The sequence below is a fragment of the Apteryx rowi genome, unplaced genomic scaffold (genome assembly GCF_003343035.1).
Source record: "Apteryx rowi isolate R43461 unplaced genomic scaffold, aptRow1 scaffold_425, whole genome shotgun sequence".
Classification (NCBI taxonomy): Eukaryota; Metazoa; Chordata; class Aves; order Apterygiformes; family Apterygidae; genus Apteryx; species Apteryx rowi.
Genome location: NW_020450678.1, coordinates 383,707 through 406,851, shown reverse-complemented (window position 1 = coordinate 406,851; position 23,145 = coordinate 383,707). Strand labels below are relative to the sequence as shown.

The window sequence follows — 23,145 nt, the reverse complement described above, 5'->3', positions numbered from 1 at the left end:
CATTTCTGAATCTATCTGGTAAAGTAGTCTAAAGAGTAATACTATTCAAACCAATAAAAAATAGCATTTTTGCTTGTAAACTGATTAAGTGGTGATAGAAATGACCTTCAAATTGTAGGCTTGTCATTTATGAGAGGTTTTTTCATACAATAGCCTTCTTCAGCCAATGAGCTCTCAAGAGTGACTGCTTTTTGAAGAATGCTTTGACAAGCGCTTAAGATGGTTTAAGAGACTGCTCTAAGACCAGCAGCTTTTGTTCAAGTCCAGTTGCAGAAGCACAGTGATTTGAATGGTAAATAAATAAATAAAAGTAAGCACCATCTTGGCGCAGAGGATATTAGCTATATTGCTGTAAGTGGATGAACATTCAGCCAGCAAGCTGAATGAAGAATGAATTTGTCATTCATTAAAACATGAATAACTTGTTCTGTGCTTAATATTGCTGTTCCTGAGTATTTAGTGGTAGAATTCAGTAATAAATCATGAATCAAACTAAATAACCCACAGAGGCCTGATATTGCATTTATCTTTTTCCAGAATAGCTTTTGTAGCTGTGTATATTGTTTCCCTCACACACACGTTTTCTGAAATTCAGATACTTTTCAGCCAAAGTCCACAAAGYTGTTGAATATAACAACATGTTTTTCCTGGAAATAATTGTAATGTGTTCTTGTTTTATTTACCCAGTCTTTTAAACTATTTTAGTACCTCTGACAAGGCCATATTCAAGCACCCATATTCAAAGAAATTTTATTTTGGTAAGTAATCACAAATTTAAGTTATAATATTTCCTGGTTAATAGAATTACGTGAGTACACTATTTATTGTTAAAATAATTGCCATCTCATTGGAAAAAAAAAAGAGGGCTGTAGACAATGTTGTTCCATACTTTGTGTGTGTGACCACTAAATGGTAGTGTTGTATTGCAGCTGAAGCAGGAGAATGTATGAATATGGCAAATAAAAAAGTTAATCCAAATGTAGAATTCTACCATAAGAATCTCAACTGCGTTTTCATTGGCCCATTAATTATGCCTTTTGCTGTTAAATCAGCTATTCTTTCAATGTTGGATTGTACTGAAAAACTATCCTCTGTTTAACACTAATTTATTTAAAATAGGTGTGTGTGGGGGGGTTTCCTCTCTGTCCTTTTGCAAGCTTTGTTCTTCTATTTGAAATTTCAGTTACAAGCATACTAATTAACTATGCAATTGCAGAAGATTAGGAGGATCGTATTTTATGGTGCCTTGCAAGATTTGGTTTCCTTCAGTGCGAAAGAAAACTAGTTGATGTGGCCAAGCAGTTAGTTATTCAGGAGGAATGTTTTGTTGACCTGTACATATGACATTTATGAGCAAGATTGTCTGGGCTCTGTGGCTGTGAAGTTGTCTCCCAGTTAACTGTGGTGTAGGAATATGCATTGCATATTTGACAGGGAAAAAGAATGCTTTGGAAGGCACTTGTGACAGATGGATGTCCTGCTTCTTAATCCAGCTGGAGTTCTAAACACTGAAGGTTCATTTTCCTGTTTCTTTGCCAAAAACCTTGTTTAGAAATTGTTGCAGTCTTTGGATTACTTAGAAGTATGCTTGTCTGCTAGCTTGCCTGAGAAATCTATCCACTAATGTAGTTTTATAGTTTTAAAGTCAATTAAAATATTATAAATAATAAGTAATATTATGATAAAATAATAAAAAACATTTTTGAGATAACACCTCACACCTTTTGAGATAACATCTGGTGTTGGCTTTTTATGGATCTGAGAATAGTTCTGACTTCTACAACAGCAGACTTCTGTAGCAGCTGCTGCTTCCAGTAGGTGCTTTGAGCAGAGCTGCTGGTGGAAGAGAGCGTTCATCTTTACTAGCCTGTCCTTTTCTCAGTACCAAGGCAAGAGGTAATATCAYTTGATCACACTCTTTGTGTCACACTGTGGCAGACAGTAGAAGACATGCAGCAACCTTTCCCTTGCTTTCTGCCAGTACCTCCGTCTGCCAAGAAAATGCTATGGACCACCTGTCAGACCACACAGCGATAGGGTACAGCTGTGATTCAGAGCTTGAAGCAAATGTCCATCTTTCTGTTGACTCTAAGGGGGATTTGGATCAAGCACTATGTGACCTTTTGTACACTGTAGTTGTTACTTGTTTGTTACTGTTTGTGATTTGCTAGATACTTCAAAGTGGTTTAAGGAGTAGCCAATGCCACAAGGTACGTCCAGTCAAAAGATAGGGTATACCTGGCTGGAAATACAAATTCTCATTTTGTAGGAAATGCCAAACAATAAAATTTTGAAGCTCCAAAAGAAGCAGAATTAAAACTTACTATTCTGATTTTTTTTAACCATTTTCAATCCTGGGATGTTACATTGGAGTTGTATAAGTTGTGGGACCCTGTGTATGAGTAACCATGTAAACAGGTACTGGTGTGATGTTCTTAATGCAATGCTCTTCATCAATTCATCTCTTGTAATACTACTTAATAAAATCTCTGTAGCACACAAACTTTGGATTCTGACTAAACAGTGGCACCTGTCAATAAGGTGGGGAAGTGAAGTGCCCAAAAAAGAAGATAAGTCAGTTTGTGGATAACTCAAGACCTGTCTTGAATGTATATTGGCAACCAAATGAAAACCAAATAAAAAGATAAAATGCATTAAGTGTGATGGAGAATTATTACTTGCTATATAAACTGCACAAATCTGTACAGAGGTATGTAGAATAGACACTCTTGAGAAAAATACAACAGTAACAGAAAAGGGTCTGAGGAATGTCATGAGCATGACTGACTAGGTCACGGAAGGCTTCAGTCTTTTGAGCTTCTCTTCACATGTTTATTTTAGAGGAAGACAAATTATAGGTAGTAAAAAAAAGAATTATCTAGAGACCAGTAGACAGAACTGCCTCACAACATAATACAGGAGTTGTTCAATAAAATTGATGGCAATAAATCAAAACTGAAACAACTTTTCATCTTGTGCACAGGTACTCGTTGACACTGAGTGTGGTACTGATTGACAACATCTATGGTTAAGGCTAAGATATTAGAGAAAATTAGAAAACAGAGAAATTATTGAAACTCTASTGAGAGTTCTGCTGTTGTATATAGATAGCATGGACATACAATGCACTCCAGTTTTACAAGGGCAAAAGCTCATGTACTTTATTGGTCTTCAACTGTTAGCAATGGAAGCTAGTAAAGGAGTTCATTCATCTCATGTCTAGCAGCTGCAAGATCTGAGATATCCCTCTGAAACACCTACTTTGGTTGAGCTGGAATGGTACAAGGCAAGAATTAGTAGTTTAAGGAAAAGAGGTTTCTGTGATCTCTACAAGAGAATATTGAGTTAAGTTTTTGATATTAGTAACAAAGTGTTTGAGACCTCTGGTAGAAACGGAGTAAAGGGACAAAGTAGCATCCAAAATTTAGAGTGTAAGGACAAAAAGGGACATACTAAGACTATGGACTTGGCAAGTCAGTAGAGTTTTCTGGATTACATTGTAGGCTCTGAAGTTGGAAAGACAGAATGTGATGGAGTTTTCTAATTAGTGTCATCAAGGACATAGCTTAGAATAAGAGGAAAGGGGCCAAAGTCTAAACATGCTAGAAATGACAGAGTGGGAATAAGATGAGGAAATTGAAACTGCCAAGAAATGCATTGATTGCACAGTCCTTGCAAGTAGGAGAATAACTAAATATAGTCCTGTCAAACCAATAGGGAGATTTTCAAAGAAAATGAAGTGGCATAAATGTGGATGTAAATTGGAGTTATGATGAGAATGAGGAAAAAGCATTTCAAAAAGAGACTGCTCTTGCAGTTGCAAATACTGTCCTTAGTACAGTGATGGAGAGAAAAAGAGCTACAAGTTATTGCCTGTGGTGCTCTCTAGAGGGTGCTGAAGAGGAGGATGTGGGAAGAGAATTACAGTGTATTGGCAGAGAGTGTTGTGCCAAGGGCATACTGAGAATGGAAAGAGCATGCTCAAAGAAATCATATGCAGRAAGAAAATAGAGTTTGGTAAAAGAAGAGATAGGAGTTGTCTTGGGCAGGAAATATTGTTGTGATGTGTGGTGTATAGAGCTGAGTTTGGAAGAGGGAACAGTAGTGTTTTAATTTAGAGGTAACTGCAAGAACAGAGATCAGTACTGGAGACTTCCTGAAGTGAAAGGTGCAGAGGGAAATAAAACTTCAGTACACTGCAAGGTTTAAATAGTGGAGTGAGGGGACCAAAGAAGCAATGAGTTGTTAGAGAATCGAATGAGGGCAGAAAGTTTATATTTGATGCTGGAATAGATGTAGATGAAAGAAAGAGATGCCCATCCTAGGCTTGGTGACTCTTTACCTGCATCTTTCCTGTTTCCCACATAAATGTATGTTACCTTTCTCCACATTAGCTAGTCAATGCAATTGTGCATTGCTGCAACTGTCAGAGGAAAATAACATTTGCAGAGGAGTCATTACTGGGTGTGGATAGGAGCCATATTCTCACTGTTCTTATCCTGTCTCCCGTGAAGCAATTTCTGACAAGAGGAGTTTGAACTCTCCATGTTAGTGGTTCCCACAGAGAAACCTTTCAGGAAACTGTCAATATTAGTGCTTCTCAACATTGCATTCATGCATAAGCCCAAGAGTTGACTGTTGGGGAATATTTAGTAAGAACTCCTGCCATAATTAAAATCCATAACAAAGAATGTGGTTTATGAAACTGTCCTTAGTCCAACAAAGCAATTTTGGGTCTCACCAAATGTTTCAGGCTCAGGTATAGTATTTCCAGTGCATTAGAGCTGCCAAGTTTCTATTAGTTTCTATTATCTATCTTTAATAATAGAACTTGAATTTTAGAGGGTTAATTTGAAAGTTTTTAAAAAGATTTTTCAGAAATTTTACATATTCCTCAAAAAGAAGGTGATGACAGTTGCAAAACCTGGGATCTTAATTTAAATAGATTTTCTTTTAAATATGACACCATTTAGTGCAACACAGAAAAACAAAATGGGGGATATTACAGTTGGTATATAAAGCATAGCATAGAAAGGGTTTCTTGTCCTTATGAAAATCCCTTACTAATCAAGACAGAAATGCCTGTTTTGATTGAGAAAAATAAATACTTTATTCMTAGTAATTTATTTGCCAAGTCTTAGCTGGATGAAGATTATAAAGGCTGAGTTGTATATAGCACAAAATGGATGTTAATGAATACAGAAGTTGTAGAAGTAACCTGGTATTACATGTTCAGGAATTCAATGAATCGGGTAGCCTCTGTAATTGTGACAGATGGAACAAAATGAAGAGATGTCAGTTCTGAGTAGGTGTCGATCAACAGGCAGCTCTGGCTGCAACATGTGCTTGTGGTGCAGCACTGCTCCTGGATTTGGGGAGGCTTGCTTGCTTTTGGTCGGCTCCTGTGAGAAAGCAGGCTAGCAAGCTAGTTCTGCTGAGTTTGAGCATTAAAATTCATATGTTTCTGACTGCTGGTTATAGTGATGCTGCCTTGTGTTCCTCTAATGGGGGGTGTGAGATGTGCTATTTCAGAGTCATTAGTCTGATATGTGGCCTCACAAGCCAGTTGGTAAAGACAGTATTGCTATGTAGCTTCTGCCAACTTGAACCCCTACGGTAACATCTCCTCTTCATTTACAGAGGGCACTCTTGTAATGAGAATCTCATGATAAAATGCTCTCCTTCACTGGAAAGCTCTCACAGTTTGATGATGCAGTTGTCACCATGGAGATTTCATTTCAAGAGAAAAGAAGGCATTTGGTGCTGTTCAGCTTCAGAAATATGTAGCAGATACCTTCCAATGCCTTTGGCTAAACCACCACCTTAGGAAATAACTTGGACCAGAAGCTAAGATAGGAAGTACATATATGCTGATGATAAATTATATTTTTTGTAGATAACTGGATCTCAAGAGGTAGCATGTGCGTAATGACAGATAAATGTGAAAGGGCATGAATAAAAGACTCAGCGCCTGAGCCAACAGGAAGGGAAATAGACTTCCYTTAAATGTGAGGAAAAATATTCAAATGTGATACTCTGTGAATTTCTGTTGAGGTCTATTTCCTTTTTATCAGAAAAGATGTTTCTCCCTATTATCCCATTGCTCACATAGCATGGAGCAGGCTGAGTTTCCTCCCATATATTTAAGGAAAAAAAGTTTTTGATAGCAAATTTATTTAGAAATAATGTTTTTTTTTTCCTTTCCCCTTCCTGAAAGCCTCACTGATTGTTTGGATTTCTCATTTCACAATAATGACCTAAAAAGCAGTTACACCAATATGTGATGATTCATTTCTGATTTTAATGAAGACATGAAGTCATCTAGAATGAGTAACAGTTGGTTATTTTACTGGTCTTTCCATGGCACAGCCTGCTAAGGGAAGTTATGTGGAGTGAGGCATATATTACAAAACTGAACAAAGCATTGACAAATGTAATGAAGGAAGCAGCCCTGTACTGGCTGGGAGATGAATGTARTAGTGTAAGAGAGCTTCTGTTCCTGTAACTGTAGTAGATTATGAGGTTAAACAAGACTGTGTAATACCTATACAAATTGTTGTGTGAATTTATAAGCATTCAGGAAAATATGTATCTATCACAAAACTTCTTACTGACTGCCAGTAGTAGATGGCAATAAAGTAACCTCAGGATCTAATCTAAGAGATGTTCCTCCATGAAGCAGGAGTAGGAAAATGTAGGAAGTAGGTTCTGCAAAAGTGGCAGTACGTGTTAGGCTGGTTAGAAGGAAGATAGAGGGGAAACTATAAAGATCAGTTAAAATCCTTACTCAAGGAGGGTTTTTATTTTATATGGAAAACAGACAGAGTAAAAAAAACAGAAAAAAATAGAACAGAGATAAAGTGAGCTTCTTTGACAGATGAAGAACTAGAGACCTGCCCGGGAATTAAATATTAAGGCTGAGTGAGCCAAAAGTAGCAGAAACATGAAAAAAACTCTATAATAAAACTTAGAAAATGACAGTTTTATAATGTTGCCCACCCTCTAGAACAAAAAATTAATGAGTCAGCATCCTAAAATCATGAGTCATTTAAACACTGAGTTTTTTCCAAGAATAAAGATTTTTTTAAAAATCTTTTTAACTTTAACAGGAATTATAATCTAACACAACATGTGATTGTTTCAGGTTCAAAAATGCTACTCTAAATTCACATTAAATCCTCCCAAATGGCAGGACTAAGTCTGAAGGGCACTTGCCATTGGATCTCTCTGTGTCCCTCTCCACTGGGCTTCTCTTTCCCCATCAGCTTCTTTCTCTTTCTCTGTCACCCTCTGTACATACTCTCCCTCCCGTGCAACTCACGTCTCTTACATTCACTGTCCTTTATTCCTCATGTTTTCCTTTTGCTACTTTTCATCTCTCTCTTTCTTTTTAGAAAACTCTTTACCCATTTGCCATTTGAGTTCTCCTTACATCCTTCTGGATCTTTCTTGTTTTCCCCTTCATTTCTTTGTCCTCACTTTTCTTTCCAGCTTTCTAGCAACCCACAACTGTGCTGCCTCAGGGCAGCTCAGCTTGAGATTTTCTCATTGCTCATCCAAAATAGCTTTCAGCTTTATGACTCTAATTAAGTTGTTATTACTAAAAGAAGACAAACACACATAGCATTCCCCCTTTCTTTCCCTCCACCAACCCAGCATCATGAAAATTGTAATAAAAACATGAGAGTTAGTAATGCTGGTGATACTGTGTTATGAGCTATTTATGAACCATAGGAACATTTGAATTTCTGATTCATTTTTATTCAAAATTTTCAGTCAGTATTAACTAGATACCTGGCCAACTTTAGAACAATAGGAGTGTATTCAGTTTGCTGTGATGGAGAGGACGTATGCAAAAAGTTTTGGTCTGTTCCGTGTTTTTTTGTGTTTGTTTTAAAGCATGAATTCAAAAAGGTCTCTTTCCCCACTACAGTCAGAATATAACCATTATAAGAGGTGATTCCATCCATAGCTTTCATTTCCTACTTTTAGAGAAAGGATTGATTCTCTCTCTCTCTCCCTCCCTCGCGCTCCCTCTTGCTCTCTCCCTCTGTCTCCTCTCCACCACTACTAACTGTTCTTTTCATTTGTAGTGAGAGAATAAAACCAGCTAATGGCTCTACAAACTGCCGTTCTTTCCTCTTGGTTCATCTGTGCTCCAAAATGGAAAGCATAATTTCTTACATATTTCATAGATATAAGAAAGAGGGTCTCCATAATAAAGTTACCAGCTTCAAAGAGGTGAATATTAAAACCTTAAATGCTTCAGGCCAGTCAAGGGGAAACAAAAGGCTCCACAACAGTTAGGAGATTTTGCATTGGTTCGAGGCACTCTCCTGTTTAAAAAAAAAAAGGAAAAGTGAAAGTATTTTTAAGGTGCCTACAGTGTCAATGCTATGGTGCAAAACCAGTCCTGAGCCTAGGCTGGAAGCCAAGTTTGCTGGCCTGCTCTCTGTCTTCCTTCTGGGGCATTTCAGCTGCTCTGCTTAGTGGTATACCTGCGGCTGGGCCTGGGCCAGTTGGCTGCACATGTCCCATCTGGTTTTCTAACGAAAGCATTGGACTAACCTCCAAGATATGAAATAATTTGGGGCTCTTCCTAGAGTCCGTTATTTCCCACTGGAAGGGCAGATGGGATTCTTAAATTTTAAGCTGTTTACTAGAACAACAGAGACAAGGATTTGAGAAAGACCCAGACTTCAGCCTGTAAAACTTACTCAGGTAAGTTTAGGCATGACAAATTCTTCCACCTCTCCTATTTTGCATCTGGTATGTACCTTCCTAATAAATGAAAGCTAGTCTTTTTTATATGGCTTGCGTGTTGCCCAGTGCCGTACTAGTGATCAGTTCTCTTTGCTGCTGCTTTTCTTCTTTTTTGTCACTAATGCAAAGGATTGTAATGCCTGAGACTTCTTGTCCTCTGATAGTTTTATTATTATTTATCCTTTCCATGAAGGAGTGTGTAAGAGAGATGCCATTAACTTTAAAAATCACCTGACAAAGTTGTTTGTCTGCAAGTGTCACAGTATATTTAGTACTAGGCGTGTGATAGAAAACATTTATTTTTTCAGTTTCATATTACTTAAGTTGTATGTTTGGCTGCTCCTGTATAGCTTTTGTTTTCCCTATTGTGAGGAAAGTCCTGGTGGAATATGGAAGGTAGAAATGTATTTATGAAAAAGAAAAAGAAGAAAGGATTCTGTGACTTGAAAACAACAAACGTTATGGTGAGGGGCCTGTGTAATTTACCCTTTTAAAAACTGACTGATTTTAAAGATGATCATGTGCAGCAGAGCTTACTGGCCTCTTAAGCACCGGCACAGTCCAACACAGGTGATACAAATCCTTGACCTTCTAAACCATGATTTGTGAGAGTTGTGTTCTCTGGAAGCGAAAAGGATAATAAAAAGCAGGTCCTGTTGCTTAGTTGATGACTGAGCGTGAACAGAAAGTGCTTGCAGATTTCCCTGTGAAAAAAGCCTGAAAGGGAGTGCTGTGTATTTGTTATATGCCTCCTGGAGAGGCCGCTGGGCAGAACCTCTGAGGAGCTGGAGTCAGGTAGCAGTGCAGACCAGGGGCGGTGAGACAGAAAGCATGGGAACTGCTGCAGAGGAGGAAGCAGATAGTGAAGGACATGTCAAGWCTTCTAATAAACCATGTAAAAAGATACTGGAAGCCTGAGGAGAAGTTGTAAGATTCCTGAGGGGAAAGGGGCGCAGAGGGAACTTAAACTCTTGCTATGAGCTTTCTGAGAGCTGGAATTATAATTCCCAAATCACTAAAATTTCAGGAGATAAGAGAAACTCTAAAAGGTAGGTGTCGTTGTACAGAGAAGGAAGCTGAGGTAGTAACCACACACTGACAGCACTGGGAGAGGAGGCAAGCAATAACAATACTTCAAATTATATGAGTAAAATCTGGTGAAAAACAAGGATATCTAAATATATTTTACACTCATTCAAAGCATATTATTTTTGTATTGTGCTAATCCCATTTTCTTCTTTGCATATAAATTGCACTGATTGAAGTTGAGATGATTTAAATATTAGTTTAGGTGAACACCTGCATAGATGTTGCTACTTCCATTTTGATGTCTTATTTTTGCTTGAATTAAAGCCTATTAATTGGACAGAGCCAAATATTTTTTGTTTTGAATAAATCCATATAATTTTTGTTTCAAATGCGAATTTTATTTTAATTCATGCATGTTGTCAAAATAGCTCAACTTTATGCATAGGGTTGCCTTATTATTTGTTCAGTTCTCATGCTGTACTTCATATAAAAACAAATGTAAAGGTTATCTCTCCCCAGAAATATGTCAACCTTAGGAGCTGTACAGGAAGTCACAGGATTTTTAATGTCATTCTGAAAATTAGTAGTTTTGTGCATGCTGTGGGAGAGGTGGTAATTTCAGAGGAACTTGACTGAAGTGATGTTTGAAGCTTGGTGGGAGTATGGGGTGGGAAGATAGGCAGAATGTGTCTTGTGGACCAAAAAAACCAAGATGGGAAGTAAATGAGATTATAAAAAGGTTGCTGAGGCTGATACACTAATAGAACATAAACTGAGTAGGAACACAGTAAAAAGCTCCATCAAATATTTACATATTTGATGTTGGTGTTCATGTACTATGTGGTGTCAGATGAGAACATGGATAGGAATGGGGATGTGGTGGACCTGAATTTAAGTTTATGTGCATTGCTTAAAGAAAGAATAATTTTAGGAGTATCTTTGTCTCTTTTTTGGTATTTATTCCTTCTAGTTCTTCTCTTGATTGCCTTCTTTTTAATCTGCTCTATCTTTAAAATAGATTTAATGACAAATCTTACTCTGCAAGAAAGTCACGATGTATACCACTATATATCTTCCTAAAGAATTTCTTAGCATAGAGACTCTTAACTTTTGTAGATGCCAAAGCCTTCCGGCATATTTCCAAGAAGCGTGATACGAGTTTCTAACCTTTAGATACCAATCACTGCAGGTTGAGGGGGGATTTGTTTGTTTTCTATGCCAGTGACTGGAGAGGTCTGTCTGATCTCATTAGTTAATTTTTCACTTCTTGTTTTGTAGGCTGTAAATGCTGACTTTTTCCCTATTTTTTGAGTGGGATGATCTAGTTCAGCTGGACTATTATCAACTATTGTGTGGATTTTTATAAATGCTTTATGTGCTACTTTCTTATCTGTATAGTGTTGACATGAAATTCTATTTGTGAAATTATTTTGTTCAAACAGCAGTGTATTATTTAATTATAAAACATTATATAAAAATAAGCAAAAATAGTCTTTTAGAATCTTCTTGTAAGCATGAAGCAGGAAAAGAGTATATAATATTTTCTACCAAGTGTCTTTATTTTCCTTAAAGGTAGTCAGGTATTTAATTTGTTCTTAAATTTTGTCAAAAGTGTTTGAAAAAATCAAACATCCTAGGTTTTGGAAAAGTTGCTGCTTTTCCTTTAAGAATATTAGTGAAGAAATAGTCATCAGAATGGAAACATTAAACCTGTTTTTTGTTAAAATAAAGTCAAAGTAGTGCACCTTGTGAACTAAAAGCTATTGTAAGGAAGTCTCAAGTATGGACAGAAAACTACACAACCCAATCCTGTCTGTTCATATTTGGGAGCAGAAAGGGATTATCCTTTTATTCAGTACTAGAAGAATACTTGCCAGCTTGCCTGATTATTCGTATGTGTGCCTTCAAACAGACTTTACATAAGCTGTACTGGCGAAGATGTTGAGTATATGATGGAGACTCAGTTCCACCATAAAAGTTTCATTCCCTGTTAGGGAGATTTTGCTGAAATAACTACATTTAATACTGTTTACAAAACCATTACCTAGTTTCATGGCTGTCAAAGAATATGAATGTGAGCTCCAAAAGCAAATTAATTATCCCGTAACTACTGAATAGTACCTTGTGCGTAAACAAAAGGCATTTACCTCATACCACATTGATACATCATGTAATAAATGTGACAATTATGGCATTTTGTCTTATCTCGCCCTTCCTGCAGTGTCCATAAAAGAGTTTCTCACTTGTAACAGATGGTCAGAGCACAGCTTTGTGATTTATCTGGAGATGAAACCCTGTTGATTCCATTAAATGTAAAGAGTTTTCATGCAGATGGAGACAAGGAAGGATTTATTGTTTTTGCAGTTCTGATGATGAGGTATTTCATACAATGCCTTCCTTTTCTTTTCTCTTGCAGGTGATGTGCCTTCAGGATTTCTTTGGTGATGATGACATTTTTATTGCGTGTGGACCAGAAAAGTTCCGTTACCAGGACGATTTCTTGCTGGATGAAAGTGGTAAGGAGATGTCTTTTAAAAATATTTACAACCAGAGCAGAGGGCAGCTTTTCCTATCATGCTAAATTAAGCCCAAACTGTATCACCTAAACTGTTTTCAGAAGCAGAATAAATATTTTTATTCTTTTAAATTCTAAATACTGAAAACAAGAAGTAACATAAAGCAAACAATAAAGCTGCAAAGGGAGGAATATCAGCCAATGCAGCATAAAGCCTTACATCAGCCTGAATTTGATACACAACTGGAAATAGTAATGTGTTTTATGGAACTCCTTTTTTTACAAAGTCTCTCTGTTTAGTCTTTATTTTCTCTGTGAGTTTATTCTAGTTCTTTATCACAATCTCCCAGCCTCACTGTTTTTATAATCCAGATTTAGGTAATGCTGCTTAGGTAATATGATATAGGAAGCTACAATTCTATGTGGAAGTTAAATGTAATCAGTAAATGCAGACAAAGTCACCTGAGAAAGTTCAGTGAGTTCTCTGTTTTCTTAGAGACTGACTAATACAACAATTGAATTGAGGTACATAATCCTGAAAGGAAAATACATGTTAGATTTGTGCCTATCTTCTTTGTGTATTCCTAAGTTATGAACTATAGCAATAAGAAAAAACTACAAGCTTTGTGCATTTGAAAAAAAAAAAAAAGAGCTACCAGTTAAATCTAGATTTTGTCTAAAGCAAGACTCAGCAAAGGTTTTATTCCCCCCACACTCTTTCTCAGTCCAGGGTATCTCTGCAGTTCTTTGGTATCAACTCCTCGTGTCTTTTTTCAAAATATCAAAGTTCTGAAAGGACAGTTCACTGGGGCAAAATACAAATTTATTACAGCAGTAGCTACTTCCTGGTCATCCGCTGTATGCTTGTATAACTTCACAACTTCATCACTATTTTCTGATGCAAATGTACATTCAAAATGAAAGACGATGCAATTGTATTGCCCTAATCTGTGAAACTGGAACACTTCTTGGTTTAGCTGGATCCAGCAAAATGTTCCATAAGCTTGTATAGGAACAGAAGAACCTGGTTTGTGCAGTACTTATATCATGAGCTGAAAGACAAACCTAAAAAGCAGGTATCTGCTACTGAACAAGGGAATGGTATTTTGTATCAGTCACAGACCAAAGCAAGCATGTATTATATGTTCCCCTAGAAAACTTTATAATATGGAAACAAAAATCAAATTGTGCACTAGATTTGCTCTTTCCAATAATGAAATATGGTGTAGTTGCCACTAAGGTAAAATGCAAAAGTAACCCTTGCCAACTTTAGGACAGGTATTAGAAGTCTAAGGGGGGTATACTTGGGCAACAGGGAAATGGCCCAGGTGAGAATATGGCCAGCAYTGCAGTCCTTGCCTTTCAGAGGAGAGCCAGCTGAGTTTTAATTGAACACATAGTCAGAATTCAGTTTTGTATCTTATCTGAAAGATGACACTTGCCACTTCATGGTGTCTCCTCACTGTGGCACTTTTTCCAGAGCTGACTCAGGGAGAGGTGCTGACAAGAGACTCATCTAAATCCCTTTTTGAAGTATATAGCTCTTTTTTGGAGGTCTCATGTCAAAGTACAGACATAGCCTAACTCTGCCTAGTCTTTATTTGTCTGATATATCATCATCTCTGCAAGTAAGCAGTATCTTTCTCTGGAACATTTGTGCTTAAACCTATATTATGCTGAGTCAAAATAAAAAAAAAAGCTGAAACTCAAGGTTGAGAATATAACTTTACCAACGTGTTTGGTGTTTGTTTTTCTAATAGTTAGAGCTGCAGTGAATATTAAGTGTTTGACAACAGGAGCTGATAGAAGAAAACCAGATCCAAACTATATTTCTAATTTATTTGCAGAGTGTGCATCATCTTTGCTGTGCATTTTTTAGGAAGTTTGGTATCAGGAAATTTGTTTAAGTAGCTTGCAATTAACAGCTGTTGTGCCGACTGACATAGGTCCAATCAGCCTTCCCTGAGATCTCAAGTTGTCACAGTAAAAAGAGCAAGATTTGGGGAGGAAAGAAAAAGAAAAGTGAGCTTTTAGCTCATTTTCCTTGGAGAATGAAGCTTGTGTGATCACACTGTGTATGTGTGTGTACCTCATAGTTAATCTAAGAACATTAAAATTATTAGTCCAACTTGGAAAGCTTGTCTCTGCTTCCCCAGAAAGCAGCTTGAAGCATCACTGTGCAATCTCTATCACTACATCTCTCCAGTGCTTCCCAGTTTCACCCAGCTGATGAGAATAACAGTTGTAGTGGTGCAGCTTAAGCTGTTAGAAAAGCAGAAATTGAAGGTGGGAAAGAAAAGGACAGAAAATAAATATTTAAACCATTAAAGTTCTGGTCTTTTTGGTGAAAGGGAATTATTTATCAGGGAGAAAGAGTGGCATTGTTCTACAGTCTGGATTCAGAGTTCCTGACACTAGAAGAGAGGTAAAATTTCTGGGACTGACAAATCTCTTACGTATACTGGGAATCATCTTAGCTGTTAAGTACCAAGAGAGTTGGCACCTACAACTGAGCCAGTCCCACTAGTCCCTTTCTCAGTCAATGAAACATAGTCGATACATCCTCTCAGTCAACGGTAGATGTTTAAAACAGGTCAGATGAATTGTGCTCCAGTAATGCCTGTTTTGATTTTAAAGGATATCTAGAGGCCTGGCTTAGATGTTCTTATCTACACTGTGTTTATCTAAAGCCATTGAAATAACTTTTAAGATAAGATGATTCCACCTCATCTATGTGGAAAAAGGACTACAGCTATCTCAGTCTGCACTGTCCTAGTCATCTTTCTTTATACAGTTTCCATAGCTTGCTCTGAGTAAAGGATAGGACCTGCTTAAAGCCATAGAATCAGAAACTTAGAAAAAATGGTCTAGAAGTTAGTGAATCAATCCCCCTGTCTAAATGTGGGATTAACATTACCTGTTCCATTTCTGACAGATACTTGTCCAAGCTGCTGCTTAAAAGCTTCTGATAATGAAGATTCTGCAACCTCCTGAGACATTCTGTTATAAACTCTCCTTACCATTTTTCTGCCAACTTACCCCAGGTTGCCATGCTRTAAATGGAGCCCAATACTATTACTRTTCTATCCATGGACATGGGAAACAGATTATTCCCTTTTTCTTGAAAAATCTTTGGACTGCTATTAACCCAATCAAATTTTTCTTCTTTAGGATTAACAATTAGTTCAAGATTTCATTGTTTTGACTGCAGGATCAAACTTACCCTTGAAACAGGGGATATGCTCCCTTTTTGTATTGTCTCCCTTTCCTGTTTTATGTCTTTTGGGAAGAGGCATCACACATCCCCTTAGCAATCAGTTGAGAAAACTCGGTTAATTAGGGACCCATCAAAGAGCATAATAAGCAGTCAGCACTATACAGTGCATTTTATTCTCTTTTCCTTGATGTTAAAATGTACAGATGGTTTTCATRTTAAACACACTGTTTATCACATGGAATACAGGATCAGTAGACATCACCATCATAATTTCTAGCATTCATTTCCATACCTGACCTAATTGTTAAATGTAACAGCCATACACATTTGCATGAATAGAAGTGCAGATGGAACAAGAAAATGCATGGGAATGACCATAAGATTAAGAAGTAAATACTCTTTGTCAAACATCAGTGGTGATGCTGTGTTCATAGAGAGTTTTTTTATGGGAATTCTAAGCACAAAAAATCTTATTAATGAAAGACACATTACATCAGACAGCTTGTAAGATGAAAACTTCCTTAGCTTAGGATATGGCAGTGGCTGCTGCAGGCATTGTTAGCTTGTAGTTCTGGGAACTTTCCCAGAAGTTCCAGGTTTGCTTTCATTGATGGCAATTCAGTTTTCAAATAAGAGAAGTCATCAGAGGGTGCATTTCTGTAGCCCCCAGTTGCATGTTGGCAGAGATTAGGATTTAAGGGCCACATTCACAAAAATATTTGCAATCAGCTATTGTTTAGACATCTAGGTAGGATTTGGGAATGTAAATAACTCATGAAACTGGCCCTAAATGAGAACATCTCCTTGGCTTAAACAAAGACTTCTTTCTTAGCACTGTAAAATATGAGAGTTTTTGAGATTGGCAATATCAAAATTAAATTTCAAAACATTAAATTATTTTTATGTTTTGTTAATGTTGGCTGAGTGYTTTGAAAGCTTAGAGTCGCACAATCTAACTCCTAACTATGACGGACTTCATGACATACTGAGATGCATCATGTAAAAAGGCTGCAGTAAAGACAGACCAAATTCAGTTTCTGCCTCCAAGCAGAGCGTAACCAATATAAAATGTCTGGATGTAAAAACAACTTCAGATCACTTGTCAAGAGCACATATTACTGTTATGGAAATAGTGAAGAGAATGACTCTCTTCTAGGGGAAAACTAAGACTGGAATCTTTGAAACCTAATTTCACTTTGACTTGCTGGCCTGTGTTAGTCCTCAGATCAGCATCTTTGTGCCAGCAGTTTTACTGCATCATCTTGCCAGCAGCAGACAGCTTGCCAGGAAAATCTGAATCCTGTAGTGTCCATGCACGTTTTTGTGCATGGAGGCATGCACACAAATCTGATTCAATCACTGTGGTTAAGGTCAGGAGTATCGTGTTTATCCCTGCTAATAACTGTCAGGTTTCTGTAACCTTGTTTACTCTGTCCTTCCTAAAAGAGGGAAGAAGAGGAAATCAGTTATAGTCCTCATCTGCCCTGATTTATAGGACAAAGACTGATGGAGGAAGCATTTTTTGGCTGGACTTACGAGTGGAGAGGATGCTGGCTGACTTACTCTGCCCTCATCAGAAGCTCATGCTTTGGCAATGGGAAAATAATGGTGGGTTCTAGGGACTTTGAGATATAACTTTGCTTTCAACAGAGGCATAAATATAAAGTGTTCCAGTGCAGTGTGATATTTTCAAATGTCAGCAACTGCTGGGCCTTAGAGACAGATATTCTGTGTACGAGGCAGAAACAAACTAAGGCACGAGAGACAGGTCCTCAGGCGGTATATACCATTTAAACTAATTGTTCAGAGAGAACAAAATGAAAGAAGCTTGCTTTCCTGTGGATTTCCATCCAGTGCCTCCTTTATTTCCTCCTGCAAGACCTCCAGTTTCATCTCCACCTCATCTCCATGTCTTGGACAATCCCACAGCACCCTAGTTCCTTCCTGCTGGTTACTCGAGTGCTTCTTTTTCATTTGCCTTTCTCGCAGTAAGGACATTAGTGGGGTGTCTCTTTTATCCAGCAGGGTGACAGTTCCACAGTTTTAAGAAAGCTGATAGGAATATCACTGAGATCACCGCTACCTTTGTCCAGCTTGGTAGAAAATGTCTGACAGGTTTCAGAGTTGTTTGGGAAGAAGTGGCAGGCATTGTGAAGACAGACAGAGGGTGATCAGAAAAGGCTTGTTTCCTTGAGAAGCCGCRCTAAAAACATCTCTCTCTCGTGCAAGGCTTGGATCTGGCTGTGGGGAAGTAGACGGCCATACGGTAGTATATAGCTGACTTACTTGTTTCTGTGACGTAAAACATACCTTCGATTACAACATACCCTTAACAAGAGACTCCTAACCTGCAGTAAAATATAAAGAACAGACTGTTTTCATGATTATTAGGTAGTTGTTACTCTAATATCATATAGCGTTCTATTAAATAAAATCTGTAGTAACACTTGAGTCGAATGAGTTGTTCTCATTAAAAATATATTCACAGAACTTGGGCTTTTTCCTGCTCAGGATTTCTCTTTTAACATTCAGTCTTTTTTATAGATATGTTCTTGATGTAAGCTTATTTCTTTATCTGGTGTCTGCAAGCTATTTGCTTTGACTGTTCTCAGTTCTGCCTCACAGGTCTACTTACTTGAGACATTGCTGCTCACCTTTCTGTCTAAGCATATAGTGCAGGGAAAGTTTGGTCACTTCAATCATAAACTTTTGCTCCCCCCAACTGACAGATTTATAAGCAGGAATAAGGGCATTAGAGCTTTCAAGATTACCTACATACTTACCAGTCCAGACTTATCCTGTAGTCCCTCTCTCTTCTTTCCCTTTCCCCACCTCCTCCCCACCAGACATGCATGTGTATTAGCACAGTTATCACTTTTCATCAATGTTTCTATTAAATGTTTTTTCTATGAAACACTCTGCCTATATGTATAGCTGGAAAAATTGTGATCACCTTAAACTTATAAAACAGTATCTCATTGAAACTAGCCAAACAGTAAGGCTCCAGTTGATGCTAATTCACTGTGTACATTGAACCAAATGTTCTTCAATATGTTTTTTGTGTTGCTTTCTCTGATATCTGTTAAAAATAGCATAAATGAAACATCATACAAGAAATTAGAGCTGATAGAAATTCCCACTTTATTTGCATAAAGAATTTTGAATATTCATATTCCTTGGACATTTTTCAAAGGTAAAATTGATTTTGAATTAAAAAATACTAAAAACTCTGAGCCCCAAAATATCAAGCATTTCTAAATAATATTTGCATATTAATTAAATTGTGTTTTTATTGAGAATTTATAACATAAAAATTTTGTCCTGTTATAAACAAAAGAAAAAACGTTATTAAACATTATCAGTATTATCTTATATACTGGAGATTTTACTCATAGCAGTAATATTTTGATATGTAGTTAATAACAAACTAGGCAGAATGTATTTATTTTTATTGCCTTGGATAGTTTGATCTTTTTGTTATTTTATTTTATTTTTGTGTTGTAATTTCTTGAACTTTATCTTGCCAGGGGAATATTTAGATTATTCAGATTGGTTCAGGAAAAGGGATTTTTATTTAGAACAAAGTTTTACCTGGTTTCCGAAAATGTAAGCATCCTAGTTGTATATCTAAATACAAAGACTGCAATTCCAATTTTAATCACGAGTTTTATAAACAAACTTGCAGTGCTGTGTGAGTAACATACAAATTTAGTAGATATAAGGACAGATCTTCATATTGTTCTGTGGGCACCTGAGTTATTAATATGACTGTCTAGTTTCTCCTCTTTTGTGCAAGTTGTTTTATTTTACAGCCTTTGAGCATGGTCCATTCAAGACCATAGATTGAATTTCTATGTTCTCTCTGTACCGTCAGAAGGATGATGGCTTTCAAATATGTCAGTGTTCTTTGAATATTTTTTAGGACAGACTTTCATTTATTATTTCCTCTTAGACTTGCAGTGAAGATGGAAGCAACAGAAAGTAGCTGTGTATTACAACCCCCTCCTCCAAGGCTGTTAAGTACTTCAGTGACAAGCCGAAAAGAGTTTAACTTCAGGGATACTTAGAGACTACCTTTCCCCCTTGTTTATCTGTGTACTTTCCCTCATCTTGTTAATTAGCTTGGTGAAATGCAGTATAAAATTTCAGTAATCTTGGCTGGTATATTCATATTTGTATTTTTCACAGTTTGCAGATCCTTTCCAATGCTAGAAAACACTAGAATCTGATTTGTTTCTGAAAAGATGTACCCTGTAGTCTGTTCCAGGAGGTCCTTTGACTGAGCAGTGTAGTGAAAATCTCATTTTCTCCAGTTAGCATGAGTTTGTATGAGACATCTTAGAGATGAGTAGTTCTTGCTGTGACAGTGCTTCATTAYTGAGTTTGAGAACCTGAATGAACTGTACTGTCTACTAAACTACATTAAAACGTGCCCTAGAGACCTGCCTGTTTATTGGTTAGTATTCATTGTATCAGAGATTTTGCACAGAGATGAGATTCTACTCATAATTAATAAATGAGATTAACTTGTTAAATCTGACTACCATGTTTTTCTACTTCTCCTGCCAGACAGAGGCCCTATCCCTGCAGACTGTCAGAAGTCTGGAGTCAATGTGCACGTGCCTTTTTAGGGCCAGAACTGTTCACAGATTCTCTTACACTGGGAAGATCTTTTGGAAAGAGAATAAGAATAATTACTCAAAATCCATAATTCATTAGCTTTTAGAAAGCAGAAACTTTCTGAAGGCATATGAGGAAAATGTATTCAGCCTTAATATTCATTAAAGACCTTTTTTTTTTTTAATCTTATCAAACGCAAACCCCAGTACGCCAGCTGAGAGAGAGTCAAAAACTACATGGATAATATTTCAAAGTGCTAAAATCAGAAACTGAATACATCAGTGACAGGTATTTGATTCACATATTTAATTAGATGCTGTATATACAGGCACAAATATATTAAATATAAAAGGGTTTACCATCCAACAAATACATCCAATACAAGACTGTTGTATAACGACTGTGCTGGTCTGCACTGCAAACATGATCTCTTCGGATATATTCTGGAATACTGGTTCAGTGCTATGATTTTTAAAAAAAAGCTACAGAAATTTCCCATTTACAAATTCAAGATGATATCTGCCACTTCCGGTTGCTTCTGTAAACAGTTACTTTCAAATAAACTTTTTTTCGTAGCATAGCTCACTGCAGGAGGACTGGATGCTAATATTATGCAAAAAGTAATGTTAGGCTGAGTAATCATTAGGAAGTCTCATGTTGCCATGGAACTGAACACCTGTAGGTGGTAGGTCATAGAGCCGTGATTTGGATTCTTTTATTCTTCGATCAGAGCTTTTTAAAATTTTATTCTAAAGGAATTGTAACATTCATTTTKTCTTATGGAAAAAATCCTGTAAGGACTTAAAGCAATAGGTTTGATTGAAGCAATAGGGGAACTAACCTGAGATCTCTTTCTGTTAACTGAAGGACCTGGGTCAAGGAAAGTGGTTGCCAGATTGCTACTTATGACTGAGTGGAGGGTGGTTAGAAGACAAAGGGTTTCAAATCTCTTAGTTTGTTCTGTTACGCTGAAATAGGAAAGAGAAATCTTTCACAGCTACTTAGAACTGTGTTGCCTAGGAAAAAAAGAAAGATTTAACTTACAGAGCAAGGCAGTTTCTGATGAAGAATCAATGCCTAGGATGGAAATAATCATGCAAGAAAACAAATTTAGTGAAGCTTTATTAAAATATTTTGAAAAATTAGCCAGTGAAGTCCACTGGACTTAAGAGATTAGGTACTTGAACATAGAGGAGATTTGGAATATCTTTAAATTAGAGACTCAAAAGCTATCTTAGGTTTACATCCATCCAAAGGAAAAAATAGCCGTTAAGGCTGCAAACTTAACTGACAGAAAATAGCCTGAAAAGCACTGGTCAGCAAAGAAGTTTGTACAGCAAATACAGTGACATGAAAATGTAGGCTTAAGGTAACATTTGCCAAAATCGAGTTTATTTTGACCTTGCAAAGGAGATCAAATTTGATAAAAGTTTTAGCCATTTGAGGGGATAAAAGAAATCATGAACTGAAGTGAAGACACAGTGCAGTAAAGACAGAGCTACTATTTCAATATTTTGCTTCTGTATTCAGAAAAAATGAACTGTATCATGAGAGAAAAGCACACTGTCTAATGAGAATATATGGAGAAATGAAAATTACAATCCCAAAAGTGAATGCAAGAGTTAAGTCAGCTGCAAAATACATGTTGTTGTGCAGTGAAGACCTGTCATTTCTGAGGAAAATACAAGCTTGTATACACTATCAAGATACTGAGTAAGCAGCAGGATCCTAACACTATACATCCTCCTGTAAAGCAAAAGAAATTGCTATTGGTACAGATTGTCCGTCATTTCTTTACAGATCCATTTTCACATAGTCAAAAAAATAGGCTTTTTGAGTTTTCAGGTGGGATATCAGCCTTATGAACCGACTCACCTAAAAAACTGAAAAAACTCCTGTGAACGATCTCTGAAGTGTGCAATGTGGTACAAAATGAAAGATGGTTTCATAGGCTCTCTGAGTCTATTTCCAGCCTAACATACATCTTTCAGTCTGCAATTATTTAAAATTTGTCAGCAGAAAAAAAAATTATGGAGACTTCACATACCTCAGTACATATTTTGGTATTAGCAGATGTTCATAATAAAGCCACATTTTCCTGATATCCCACTCTTAGCCTATTGCCAGGATGACTCAGCCTGTTTACTTCAGTTTTATCTTAATAATCATAGCAAAATTTAATTGTCTGAGCCAGATAGTGTCAAGGAGAACATGTTTATATTAGAGGCAAAAGGTACCTAAGGATTTTTACGTCAGAGACTGTCCTGGAGTTCTTGATATTTTTTAATATAGGAAGCTAATTTCTGGACTTTCTGATGATAGGTAAAGCAATGTTGCGGTTAGTCCTCTGCAGTTCAAGACAGCAGTGCCATAGTAGAGGCAGAAGAAGCAAAAATGTGGGTGGGCTGGCAGTTGGATGGATCTATAGATGGCAGACAGGTTTGATGCATAGGTTTCAGCACAACTTAGTGTGTAAGGCACGTGTTTGCAGGTATGAATGCTTTTTTAATTAATGTCGCAATATAAAGGGTTTTTGCTTTAGTAAGTGTGCTATATTTATTTGTGTGGTGCATGAGGATTTTGTTTGTAAAAATGTAAAAATACACTGTTGAGAAGCTCTGCATGATAATGCATTTATATGAATCTCCAGTTTTGCCTTATTTCCTGTGTCCATTCATAGACACCTTAAGCTGTGGGTGACTTTGATATTTGTCTTGTTTCACAGCTGAATGTTTTTTTCTTGTGTATATGAAAATCTGGCAAAAACATAAAAAATCTTTAATATTTGACATTGTAGGCATTCTTCTTATTTTCTTAAGGGCATGCAGAGCAATGTTCCTATTTTAAATAGCCCTGGAATGCCAGGTGGTTTTAGGCAGCATCATTTTATGCTTTTTTTCTTTAAAGATCATTGCTTAGTAACTTTCAATACTCTTATTATAGACAGATTTGAGGCACTAACTGGAAAAATCAGTCTGTAAAATTCTGAATTCCTTGACGT

At 36.9% G+C, this 23,145-nt stretch overlaps 1 protein-coding gene across 4 annotated transcripts in view; it reads left to right on the top strand.

The window, feature by feature from the left end:
- The window catches only part of DCLK1 (doublecortin like kinase 1), a 245,684-nt gene that overhangs the window by 116,751 nt on the left and 105,788 nt on the right, over positions 1-23,145 (top strand). For all 4 annotated transcript variants that reach the window (XM_026076067.1, XM_026076068.1, XM_026076071.1 and 1 more), the window contains one exon: positions 12,209-12,308. In XM_026076067.1, coding sequence (XP_025931852.1) covers positions 12,209-12,308 — 100 coding nt within the window. The remainder of the gene's footprint in view (positions 1-12,208; positions 12,309-23,145) is intronic.